The sequence below is a fragment of the Sardina pilchardus genome, chromosome 16 (genome assembly GCF_963854185.1).
Source record: "Sardina pilchardus chromosome 16, fSarPil1.1, whole genome shotgun sequence".
NCBI classification, from domain to species: Eukaryota; Metazoa; Chordata; class Actinopteri; order Clupeiformes; family Clupeidae; genus Sardina; species Sardina pilchardus.
The window spans coordinates 28,463,421-28,477,585 of record NC_085009.1 but is presented as its reverse complement, the minus strand read 5'-3'; the positions used below and the strand labels follow the sequence as shown (position 1 = coordinate 28,477,585).

At 40.2% G+C, this 14,165-nt stretch overlaps 2 protein-coding genes across 2 annotated transcripts in view; both read right to left on the bottom strand.

The window, feature by feature from the left end:
* LOC134059640 (uncharacterized) overlaps positions 1-14,165 on the bottom strand; it is a 301,237-nt gene that overhangs the window by 15,341 nt on the left and 271,731 nt on the right. The window lies entirely within an intron of this gene.
* Positions 10,797-14,165, bottom strand: part of LOC134060443 (protein NLRC3-like) — a 16,288-nt gene continuing 12,919 nt past the window's right edge. The window contains exon 8 of the mRNA XM_062517172.1: positions 10,797-10,899. Within this exon, the coding sequence (XP_062373156.1) occupies positions 10,797-10,899 (103 nt within the window). The remainder of the gene's footprint in view (positions 10,900-14,165) is intronic.

Below are 14,165 nucleotides of genomic sequence, written 5' to 3'. Positions count from 1 at the left end.
ATACTGAGATACTTGATACTGAGAGATTTGATACTGAGAGATTTGATACTGAGATACTGAGATACTTGATACTGAGATACTTGATACTGAGAGATTTGATACTGAGATACTGAGATACTGAGATACTTGATACTGAGAGATTTGATACTGAGATACTGAGATACTGAGATACTTGATACTGAGATACTTGATACTGAGAGATTTGATACTGAGATACTGAGATACTTGATACTGAGATACTTGATACTGAGAGATTTGATACTGAGATACTTGATACTGAGATACTGAGATACTTGATACTGAGATACTTGATACTGAGAGATTTGATACTGAGATACTTGATACTGAGATACTGAGATACTTGATACTGAGATACTTGATACTGAGAGATTTGATACTGAGATACTTGATACTGAGATACTGAGATACTTGATACTGAGATACTTGATACTGAGATACTGAGATACTTGATACTGAGATACTTGATACTGAGATACTGAGATACTTGATACTGAGAGATTTGATACTGAGATACTGAGATACTGAGATACTTGATACTGAGATACTTGATACTGAGAGATTTGATACTGAGAGATTTGATACTGAGAGATTTGATACTGAGAGATTTATCCTGACAACGATACTGAGATTTATACTGAACAATACTGAGACTTATTCTGAGAACCACACCTGTGAATCATATCTGTCAGCCATTCATACCTTTGAATCATACCTTTGTTGTGAAATCTGTGAAACTTGGCTGTGTTGTTAGACCTCTGCTTATAAACCTGCACTGTGCGAAGATTGAGATACTAACCTAATTTTGTCTAAAACTGACCATCAGAAGGGCTGATTCTTATTCTTCACTCTACATCACCATCAAATACCATTAACTGAGACCTCTGTTACTCTATTGACCATCTGATCTCTCTGACCAAATTAAATTATTCTGTAGCTTCATTGTGTATTCTGGAGTGTCATTGTGCTGCTGTTTCTACAATACCATTTCATTTCTGGACCCAAGCACATTATTAAAACAAAGGATATTGATCAATATTCAATTAACATTTTATTTGTACTGACATTCATACACTGTAAGCTAACATCCAAGACAGCAAGTGGGTTTCAAAAATACTGTAGGCCTACGTAATCTGAATAATACTGTGAGTAATTTGTAAAGCTGAGTTTTGAATATCCTACCCTCCATTTAATTGCACAATACAGTTGTTGTAGTTTATATTTTGTATTATATAGTGTGCGTGTGTGTACATACATATTATATATGGTATTTTGAGTTTTTGGTCAATCTCAGCCTACACACTCCTTCAATACATTTAGTTGCATGGTACAGCATATTATAGTAGTTAAGTTTTGAAGCAAGCATGCCAAGGAAAGGCCGCCGTTCAGAAGGTCAAAAAAGGAGATGGCGAAAGTTGTCCCTCACTGAAGTTGAAACAACCAGTAAGTCTTCATGTACACAACATGAGTTGGAGATCAGAGAAGAGGTCAGTGTTGCCCAGAGTGAGATGGAACAGAATGGCATTTTCTGTGTTATGGCATCACATAGCCAAGCTCATAACAGGTATGGTGTTAACGCCAGCAAGCAGTGCACATGCAACTCCTTGACATTTCTTGCAGTTCTTCATCACAGATCTGTGCTGAATCGTGATGATCTTGATTACGCTTTGCAGAGAGGTAACTCAATGTATAGTGATGTACATATAACGTTAAGCAGAGGTGGCAATATGGCACCAGCTCACTTAGCTATGGATGAGCTACCTGACAGTGTTGAAATCTACGGAGAGGTCTATCATGTTCACAAGAACCTATCGCGGTATGGTTATCTTAGACAAGAGAGACCTGATCTTGCAGACTTCTTAAAGCTCGCTGACAGACTGCATTGTTTATCAAGTGATGTCAACTATGCATTACTAACTGTAGGGAGTCTTACGATTGCTTTGTTTAAAGATAACTATGAGAGATATGGGTGGTTTGATCCTCACAGTAGGACAGCTCATGGACTCCAAGCTGAGAATGGTACTGCAGTGATGATGACCTTTAGTAATTTTACTGATATGGTAGAACGGTTGCTTTTGTTCTGGGCCCTGGTTGATTCAAGTGATGAATGGATTTACGAGTTGATGCCGGTATCGTTCACATCTGATAGGACTATTCACAATGAACAGACAGACACCATTAATCACAATGTGCAGCCTAGGCCTACTGTATCGCCAACTATCCACAATGAACAGACAGACACCATTAATAACAATGTACAGCCTACTGTTTCGTCAACTAAATGTAAACGTAACAACGATCGAAGAAAGGAAAATTCAAGTAAAGCTATAAAATGTCAAAGAAAAATGTCAACCAAAGAGAAGAATAGGGCAAAACATCAAAAGTATTATGAAAAGAACCGGGCAAAAAAGCTGGAGTATGCAAGAAACAGATATGCAAACAACATTGAACACAATCAACACAAGAGAAAATCATACATCACTAGTCGTTACGCTCAGGATCCAATTTTCAGATTAAAGCAGCAAGCTTATATAAAGCGCCGTTACAACCATGATGAAAATTACCGTTTGAAGCAAAAAGCTTACGATAAGCAGCGTTACTCACAAAGTGATTTCCGCTCAAGGAAGAAATTGACCATGAGAATCCATTATGCGCGCGTTCTTAATTACAAACAAAAAAAGAGAGAAACTTTTACTGACCGATACAGAAATGATCCCCATTTCAGATATTATCGCTATCTACAGAGAAATAAATCTGTCTGTGACAGATTCCAGAAAATGCTTCATAAAATGCGTTCTGCTTTACATATACAGCGCAAGTACCATCAGATCAGATCACATCGATCTGAGCAAGACACTAGGCCTACTCAGTCAACACCGACAGAAAGCCCCCTTTTGCATTCAAGTATTGCATCTTTCAGAATGGCTGTACAGAACGGCCCTACTTATGTGTGCACAGTATGTCACAGAGCTTTGTTTTGCAATCAGGTGAAAAAGTGCAATCATGAATCTTATCAAAGGAACCCAGACATGGTGAAGAGATGCTTGACAGGGAAATATGTACACACGTGTAGCGATCAGTGCAGTTCCCTTGAATCTTGTTGTTCACCCGAAAAAAGGCTAGAGTGGATTTGTTATAGCTGCCATGAGAACTTGAAAATAGGAAAAATGCCACCAATTGCCGTCATCAATATGTTAGAACTCTCACCAATTCCCCCAGAACTAAGCAATATGAATATACTTGAGAGGCACCTAATAGCAAAGTACATACCATTTGCGAAAATAATCAGTCTCCCCAAAGGCCAACAGAAATTAATACACGGTGGAGTTGTATGTGTCCCCTCAGAGGTACAATCAACGGTCAATGCTTTGCCGAGGCCCAGTAGCCAGTCGCAGCTTTTGAAAGTGAAGTTGAAAAGAAGAATGACCTATACAGGGCATTACCAGTTCCAGACTGTTGACATGACCAAAGTATTACACGCCTTATCAAAACTGAAAGAGATTCATTCTGAATACAGGGATATAAGTATAAATGATGATACACTGGTCTTTGAGGACAGAATAAGTGGCATGACAGATGAGAATGACATCAATGATGAGCTCAGTGTGATGGAAACAGATGCATTGGACGACTGTGACATGACTGAAATGGGACCTTTGGAGAGAAATATTGAAGACAATCAGCACAATATTGAAAACCAGGAGTTAAACGATGACCAAGATTCACCCAACACTGAGCAGGGTACAAGTCAGCAGAATGGTAGTTGCTCAATAGATTCATGCTTACAGCCAGCTGATATTGCACAGGAAATTATGACATTTGGAGAGGGCATATTCACTGTGGCACCAGCTGAAGGAAACAGGCCAGTGAGTTTTTTCAGAGTTCCTAAACTAGAGGCAATGGCTTTCCCTGTGCAGTTCCCCACCGGATCAAACACTTTAGATGAAACACATAGACTCAGCAAATTATCGCCAAGCAGATACTTCAATGCACGTCTTTTTTCTGTTGACAATCGATTCGCTCTCGACTCCAATTACATTTTCTTTGCACAGTTTGTCACAGAAATGCATTTGGCCAAGTCTTCTATGTCGATTCAACTCCGTAAAGGAAAACCCATGACCAGAGATGGACGCAAAATAACAGCAAGAATGCTACAAGACAAACGGGAGGTTGAGAAATTGGTGCAAAGCAGACATGCGACACGGTTCATGCAGCCTTTGAGGGGGACACCTGCATACTGGGAAAAGACTCTCAGAGATCTCTTTGCAATGCTTCGACAGCTGGGTACCCCAACATTCTTCTGTACATTTAGTGCTGCCGAAATGAGATGGCCAGAGGTCATACAAACAATAAAGGCACAGCAAGGAGAGCAGGTTGACTTTTCTGAGCTTGACTGGGCCTCAAAATGCGAGATATTGCGTAGCAACCCTGTCACCACCATGCGCATGTTTGACAAACGTGTTGATGCACTACTCAGACACCTGCTCCTGTCACCAGCACAGGCCATTGGTGAGGTTGTTGACTACTTTTTCCGGGTGGAGTATCAAGCTAGAGGCTCACCACATATACATATGTTGGTTTGGTGTAAGAATGCACCTGTATTTGAGGAGGACCCAGATGAGAGAGTGTGTGAGTTTGTTGACAAGTACATAACATGTCAGCTGCCTGATCCAAACACAGACCCTGAGCTTTTTAAAATCGTTACAGAAGTGCAGACCCACAGCAAACGGCACTCCAAGTCATGTAAGAAGGGAAATAAGCACTGTCGTTTTGGATTTCCTAAACAGCCGGTAGAGAACACATTCATAACACGACCGATGCCAGCTGAGCACATGGACGAATCTGAAGATGAGGCAGATTGTGACCGTGCCTACATGTCACCTGAAGATGAGGCAGATTGTGACCGCCCTTACATGTCTCCTGAAGATGCCAAAAGAAAACTGAAGCCTGTGTGGGAATTACTGAATGATCCAACAACATCATGTGAAAGCATTCCACAGCTACTTGCACAATGCAACTTAAACTATGAAGAATACTTAAACTGTGTCAGTTCATTAACAACGTCCAGTACACTGGTGATGAAGCGTAAACCAAAAGACTGCTGGATAAATGGCTACAACCCACATTTGCTGAGGGCATGGAATGCAAATATGGATATTCAGTTCATCCTAAACCCTTACTCCTGTCTGTTGTACATCTTGTCGTATATTTCCAAAGCTGAACATGAGATGAGTGAGTATCTGAAACGAGTTGTCTCGGACACCTCTCAATCCACTACATCTGATTGTGACGAAATGAAACAGATCATGCAAGCATACTCCAAAAACAGAGAAGTCAGTGTTCAAGAGGCTGTTGCACGGGTCTGTAGCTTGAAACTGAAATCTTGCACTCGAAATGTGATATTTATACCCACGGATGACAATGCTTTGAAAATGAGCGTCCCTTTAAGGTTTTTGAATGACAGAATTCCAGAGTCAGAGAATGTTTGGATGTCTGGATTGGCAGACAAATACAAAAACAGGCCCGATACTGAAGAGTTTACAACAATGTGTTTGGCTGAGTTTGCTTCCACATACAGAGTGGCGTACGGAAGGCAAAAACAAGGAAAGAAAGTTTTACCTCTCCAGAATGAGATGGGATTTATCCAGAAGCGAACTGGTAGACCTGCCATCATCAGATATGCCCGATTTTCGGAGACAAAAGTTCCAGAGAAATTCTATGGCACGTTGCTCAAACTGTACCTCCCTTACCGATCAGATTCACAGTTGAAACCTACAGGTTTTCCAACGTACGAGTCATTTTACAAAACAGGTTCTGTAAGGCTTCCTGGAAAAGACGATACAGAGAATGTATTTTCTATTGTGAAAGAGAGAAGATCACAGTTTGAAAAAAATAGTGAGGCCATCGAGAAAGCCATGGAGAGTTTGGAAGAAAATGGGCCTGTAGAGGATGCATGGACAACCCTCGCTCCTGAGACAGAGCTTCTTCGCCTTGAGTGCATTTCAGAGCGCGAGGAAATAACCTCAGACAATATCAATGAACAAGATGATATTCCGGAATACAGCACAAGTACCACAAGCAGAGGAAGTGCAGCACCAATGTTTGAGGCTCCTCAAATAGACCCCACTGTTGTCCGAAACATGTACCAAAATCTAAATCAAATGCAAGCATCCATATTCTATACAGTGCGTAAGTGGTGCATGAGACGTGTGTGTGGACAGAATGCTGAACAATTTTTCTACTTTGTCACTGGTGGAGCAGGAACTGGTAAATCTCACCTCATCAAATGCATCTACACAGAGGCATCAAAGATACTCCGCAAGTTACCCCGCATCACAGAGGAAAGAGACATGTCCATGCCCACTGTCCTTCTCACAGCATTTACTGGAACAGCAGCTTTTAACATATCAGGCAAGACACTGCATTCTGCCCTGAAATTGCCAAGAAGCCTTAAACCACCTTACCAGTGCCTTGGAAACTGTCTGGATGAATTGAGAGCAACCTTATCCAGCATTGAGATTATTATCATTGATGAAGTGTCCATGGTATCAAAACCACTCTTTGCATATGTCAATTGGAGGTTACAAGAAATAAAAGGGAGTAGAAAGGCATTTGGTGGTGTGAATGTGCTAGTCGTTGGCGATTTTTACCAACTCCCTGCGCCAGGTAAAGCTAAACCACTCTGCGTATACGAGGATCATGTTATTGATTTCTGGAAGGATCACTTCCAAATGGTCACTCTCACAGAAATAATGCGCCAAAAAGATGATGTGCCATTTGCTGAGCTGCTTAACAGAATCAGAGTGAAACGCAAGGATGAGCCATTGACTGAATCAGACAGATCTCTACTTTCCCAGGCCATATGTCAAGCTGAGAATTGTCCCAAAGACGTCCTACATGTTTTTGCTACAAACAAAGAAGTGAATAAACACAATGCAGACACCATCTCTGATCTATTCTCAGAATTGGTCAATGTTGAAGCCCATGACTACAGAAAAGATCCTCAAACTGGTCGTATGGAGAGGCAGAAAGCACCCTTTGAAGGACGTAAAGGAGATCTACCTGATAGACTGCAAATTACTGAGGGTGCCCGAGTGATGCTCATCAGAAACATAGATGTAGAAGATGGACTCGTGAATGGCTCATTTGGAAAGATTGGCAAAATCGTTTACCAGGTCCAAAATGGCAAAACAGATGTGAAGATGATAGGCATTGAACTAGATGATCCAAACGCAGGCCAGAGACATCGCAACAAAGTCCCAGGCAGATCAGACAACCTGGTGTATATTGAAAGAATGGAGGAACGTCTGAGCAAAAAAGGTGTCATTAGATTTATGTTTGGGATTTCTTTATGCTATAGTGTGACCATTCACAAATGCCAGGGAATGTCTCGTGCCTCAGCCGTTGTGTCATTGCACCGAATCTTTGAACCAGGTATGGCATATGTGGGTCTAAGCAGAACTACCTCATTGCATGGACTGCGCATAATTGATTTTGACGAAAAAAAGATTTACTCAGATCCAGAAATATCAATCTCTGTGGAAAGTATGCCGAGAGCAGATTTTGGAAATGCTATGCCCCTTCTCCACCATGTTCAATCAAACAGTTCATCATCAGGTCTGACACTTATTCACCATAACACAGAGGGACTGTCAGCTCATATTGAGGATGTCAAGAAACACCATGAAATGTGCCTTGCAGACATACTGAGTTTTACTGAGACACACCTTTTTGGCACATTTGTCCCAGAAAACATCCAGTTGGAGAACTATCGTATGTATAAGCGCAACAGACACATGTCATACTCTACTCTTTCTCATCTAGCACAGAAGAATGGTGGGGGAGTTGCAGTGTTTGTGAAAAGCCATGTTCAAGCTCATCATGTGCCATACATACAGGGTGTGACTGACCTTGAATTCCTGGTAGTGAAAGTGACGACCCCAGTTCCATCACTAATTGCAGTGATATATAGACCACCAGATTACAGCACAAACTTATTCATGCAAAATCTCTGTCATCTGTTGGACTCATTACATGTCATAGCTGATGGCCCAGTTATTGTCTGTGGGGATTTCAACGAGGACCTGCTGGCCAATGGAAGGAAACCAATCTTTGAGTTGTTCCAGTCTAGAGGGTTCACAAATCTAATAACCACCGCAACCACTGAGAAAAATACACTGTTGGACAATATCTTCATTTCTGATCCCCAGCATTGTGCCCATTCAGGTGTCCTTCAAACATACTACAGTTACCATGATCCTGTATTTTGTATTTTAACTTGATCATTGAATTCACCACCTACTTCTGTGTCTTGCTGTAACCTATTATACTGTACGTTAACTACAGAATGAAAACAAAATCTGATATAAAATAAACTGAACATTTTGAGTGAGGATATACAATAGTTATATTTATGGTCAAAAGAAAAAAAAAGTTTTTAGTTAATATAGGCTATATACAGTATATAGCCTAAATAAAAGCATAAGCATAAAACGAGCGAAAACGAAAAGCGAAAGCAAAACAGGAGATGAAATGGACAATCCTGCATAGTTTCTCTTTAAGCTAATCCATACATAACTATTAGTTGATACATTTGTAACTACACATGCAACATGGTCATTGCCTCGTTTGCAAACAATGTACAGTATATATAAATTTTTACATGTATTTATTGACCCCCCCCCCCCCCACACACACACACACCCTTATTTTAGATGGCCATTTTATTATGTATTATTTATTTATTGCACATACAGTATTGATTGATTGCACCAGCCACTTTCCACTATTTCAGGAATGCTGTTTCTTTGCGTCAGTTTGTCTGTGGTCTTTGTGTCCTTGTTGTTGATATTGTTGAGCCACGCTGAAGATAATTTTCTGTCATTTCAGATAATAAAGTTTTTCTGATTTCTGATTTCTGATTTTCTGTTTTTATTGACATTTCCAATGAACCATTTTGGATATATGAAAATGTTATTGTGTAAGTCATGACAACAGTTTAAATATATCTAATACCTTACTTAATACTTATAGTAGCATTAATTTCAAAATGGTTTTTAATGTTATTTTCTAAATGTATGTAAACACCCTTTAAAGCTATTTTTAAATGATCGTAATATGCAACAGCATAACATTTAAACAAATATGTGCTATCTTGACCGTTATGGCATTGTTAACAGGATGTTAAATAGTTGTTTACTTACTTTCAAAATGATAATGACAAACAGTATGAATAAGACATTGATAAACAATTCAAGTTTGTTGATCAAGATAGGGCTAATATGGTATTTTACGTATGTCTAGCCAATAAAACAGTGATACAACTAAAAGTGGATAATCTCAAGGTAAACTGTGCGTATGGCGGTTTAATGTTTAATTGTCAGACATAATAAAGGTTAATAAAGAGTTAACTATCATTAGACTACTACAGTATTTACATACACCCTTCACTTGCATAATGTCTAATTAAGGCTGTTAATATTAACTGCTATTAACTTTTACATCAGCAAAAAATGCTTATGTGTAGTTTATCATATTCATGATAGGCACAACTTCGCTATTGGGTCCAATTTTGCTGTCAAAACACTGGGACTGTAATTGGGTTATTGTTATTTATCTATTATTTAATGTATCATTGTCTTTTTAACTAATCCAATGTTTTACACATCAACCTTTTTACATTTACATGCAATGGTAATTCCTCCCATGGAATTACATTTTCTAGTAGTTTTTATTCTTCTTCCGACCAAAATCAACGATCAAAGGCTCTAGAACCACTGAACCGTTTGACGTCATTCAAGCACTCCTACAAAGGTCTAGAAACGGAGATTTGTTCTATGATTTTTCACATTTGTGAACTTTACACTTTTTGAGATATTTACGATAAAAGAGTTTCAAAATCCCATAGACTTAACGTTGAGACGCTTTGGCGGCAGAAATGGACTGTTACGTAGTGCTCATTAAGCTACAGCTGTCAAAGAATCCTCTTCATTAGCCATCTGCTCCGCCTTAACCCTCTCTGGCTGTAAACACTAGTGTCTAGAAGAAGCAATCTAACGTTGATACCATGCCACGGAACGTTATCGTCTTCGTCTTCTCTCCTGCAGTAGCCTAGCCCACTCCTATCTTGCTTCGTTACAGTAACCGGTTAGCTCTAGGTGACGTTGGGACCATAGTTAGACAGTCAAACCCTAACGTAAGCACTATATTTAGCTAACAACAATCAAATGTAACGTTAGCTTCCACGCCAGTCTTAACTCAGCGTCCAACCTGATAGACATGCCAGTAAGGCTACCATTTAGGTTTAAGCCTTCTCACAGTCGTTTGTACAGTACAAGCTACATTGTTATCATTCTCATCATTGCCATCATGTTTGTTGTTAGCAAGCTAGCTAACGTTATATTTGCTCGTATAATTTCCTCGGCCTACCTGTTGCTGCATAGCATCATTCGTTTCACTGTAGGTGAACAGTTCCTGTAGCCTAGGCCTACTAAACAAAGTGTCAGCGCTTGCAACTCGTTTGAATTTGGCAACTTTATTTCAGTCTATTATTTTTAAAAATGAAGAGTTGTTTTCCAAAATACTATCCACAATTTTAATGCATTTTCATGAATCACTTTTTAAATGTGGGTTTCCAAGTAATTTCAGTGAACTGTAGGCCTAATTATTGTTATTCATCTATTCTAGCCTATGTTCTCTTTTTAACTAATACAATGTTTTACACAGCAACCTTTTTACAATTACATGCAATGGTAATTCCTTCCATGGAATTACATTTTCTAGTTTCCTCTGAGATCAAGCTCTCTGAGGTATTTGGGATTTATCCTCAGGGCTGAAGCCAGACTAGCATAGCCCTTCTCTGTGATACTGCAGTCAGAGAGCCTAGAAGGAAAGGATTTAGTCAATCACCAGAAAAGAATAAGTAGTTTTACAAGTGTAACACTATGTTGTGCCAGTGTTGTTCACAATTAGGGTTGCAAAGGGGCGGAAAATTTCCGGTAAATTTCCGGAAACTTTCTGGAAATTTCCCATGGGAAGTTAAGCTGGGGAATTTTGGAAATATTCAAAATTGGAAACTTTTATGGAATTACAGGAAATTAGGGAATTAATGGGAATTTACGGGAAATTTGTTTTTTACTAGCAGTTTACATTAGCTAGCCAAGACTGCCGTGAACACTGACTTAACTCGACTTGTTACAAAAATGTTTAATGAATTTATTTTAATCCTCGGTTGGCCAAAAAATGCCGATATTACATACATGTAAGACCCCAAACCTCACAGATTGTGATTATTTTAAAAGTGCCAAGCTAAATCAGACCAGTAATATGATTATTAACCATCCCATTAGAGCTTATGCAAAATTACGTTCTTCTATTTACATGAGGACAACAGTGATGACACGCCAAGAACTGGGCGACTCTGTTCGCAAACTTCCCCCAGTTTCGCACCAGTTATTCCCACATGAGATAACGCTTGCAATGACGTTTTCACCGGGAAAATTAGGTTTCCTATATGTCTAGTAGCCTATGTTGATTGTTGTGTGCATGTAATTGACCTGTGTGCAGGGTAGAAATTCAACCGCATTTGCATTAAATCAGGTTGTTTTAACTAACATTATGCTGAAAGACGGGTTTTTTCCAACTACATTAAGGTCTCTGTTATATACTAACTTGCCAGATACAATATTTCCAGTTTATTCCCATTAATTCCCATTTATTCCCGTTAATTCCCGTATATTCCCGTTAATTCCCATGGAAAGTTTCCAACCCTATTCACAATAGAGAATTTACTACAACCTGACAATATTGTGTGAACATATGATCTGCAACATCACTATATGATAAGACACCCCCACCCACAGAACAAATGCTCAACAGGCTACTGCGCCCGTGCCATGTACGGGTCCGAGTGCCCACGAGTGCCCAGGTTCGAGTCCGACCTGCGGTCATGTCCAGATCTCTCTCTCCCACTAACTTCCTGTTTCTCTCTACTTTCCTATATGAATAAAGGCAAAAAGCCCCCTAAAAAATATGTAAAAAAATTAAAAATAAAGCCACATAACTGACGACTATGTGTTCACCGTGTTATAGTGTGAGTGACTGATTGACTCAGTGGTGTGTGTGTGTTTGAGTGAGAAAAAGAGGGAGAAACACACTGTCATTCACTGATAGCAACTCAGTATTTGGTCTTGTGATACTCACTGTAGTTTCTCCAGTTTACAGTTGGGATCCTCCAGAAGAGAAGAAAGATGCTTCACTCCTGAGTCTCCTGCTTTATTCCCACTCAGCTGCAGCTCTCTCATGTGTGAGGGGTTTGATCTCAGTGCTGATGCAAGAGCTATGAAGCCTTCCTCTCCAATACTGCACTTATCCAGGCTGTAGAGAGAAACAGGAGAAATAGAAGAAAAACTTTATTCTAATTTCCAAAACAGTCAAACAATATTCAAATGATCTGTTAAATACAGTTATGTGGACAAATAATATGTGCACAGGGATCCGGATGAGAGAAACTGTTTGGACTTCTGACTCAACAGTACTATGTAAATGTAAATAAGAATTGAGTGTGGTATGTGTGTGTGTGTGTGTGTGTGTGTGTGTGTGTGTGTGTGTGTGTCTGTCTGTGTCTGCCTGTGTGTGTCTGTCTGTGTGTGTCTGTATGCGTGTGTTAAAGACCTGAAGGCAGAGAGATGAGTAGTTTTAACACTGACCCATTTCATCACTTTGTGGTTTGGAAGTTGTACCATCTCCACCAGGAGACTGCAGCTAATAGTGAATGCAGCCAGAAATATCACTGGTGCATCACCCCCTTCCCTCCTGGACATCCACAACACACACACACACACACACACACTCAGCACCGCAGGAAACCACTCCTACCCCTCAAACAACTGGGAGGAGATGTGGATGGAAATATGGAACCCGTTTGTCCATTTCAAGATATTTTGGCCTTGCAATTATTTGTGTTGTTACACAGTGTCACAGTGTGAAGCTAATTCACTAACTCAATAGCCTACTCATCATGGATATCGCAAGTTCTTTAAACAAACAAAACAGAAAGGATGGAGGATGGAGGCAGCTAGAAAAGTTTCCATTTCAAGATATTTTGGCCTTGCAATTATTTGTGTTGTTACATTTTGTAACCAGTAGGTGGCAGGATACAGTAGGTTAAGGAGTAGTGCAGCTCATCTACTCCAGTAAGACAAAACTAGATGTACCGCAAAGCGATACACAATATGACCGCCGCTCAGTCCTGCACATTCTCTCCGCAAATATCAATCACGCTTGTGTTTCCATCGCCTACTCCATCCCTACTGCAACTTTTATGTATGTAAATGAGTGTGTGCATGTGTGCGCTTGCTTTTGTGTATGAGTGCTTCTCTGTCTAGTGTGAGTGTGTGTCTGCTTGTGTGTGTGTTTAATGTGTCTCTGAGTATATGTTCACTGTGTTCTCTGCCGTCACTGTCACTCCAATATCAGATAACACACACACACACACACTCGCATGCGCGCGTGTGCACACACACACACACACACACAAACACACATACACAGGCACACACTCACACACACACACTCGCACACACACACACACACACACACACACACACACACACACACACACACATACACACACACACAGGCACACCCAGAGAGAGAGAGAGAGAAAGAGAGAACACACACAGAATACACACAGATAACACAGACACAGAGAGAGAGAGAGAGAGAAAGAAAGAGAACACACACAGAACATGCACATACACACATACAGTATACACACATGCAAACACACAGATGGGCACACAGAAACGCACCCACACACTATAGTACATCACACACACACTCACTTCTCAGCTCCGGTGGTCTCACAAAATGTACTCAAAGATGTGTGTGTGCATGTGTGTGTGTGTGTGTGTGTAGGTGTGTGTGTGTGTGTGTGTGTAAGGGTGTATGTGTGCATGCGTGTGGGCGTGTTTGTGCATGTGTTTGTATAATGTTTTAAGTACATGTGTGTATGTAGTGGTGCGTGTGTGTGTAGGTATGTGTGTGTGTGTGTGTGTGTATTTATGTGTGTGTGTGTGTGTGTGTGTGTGTGTGTGTGTGTGTGTGTGTGTGTGTGTGTGTGTGTGTGTGTGTGTTCCTGCATGTTT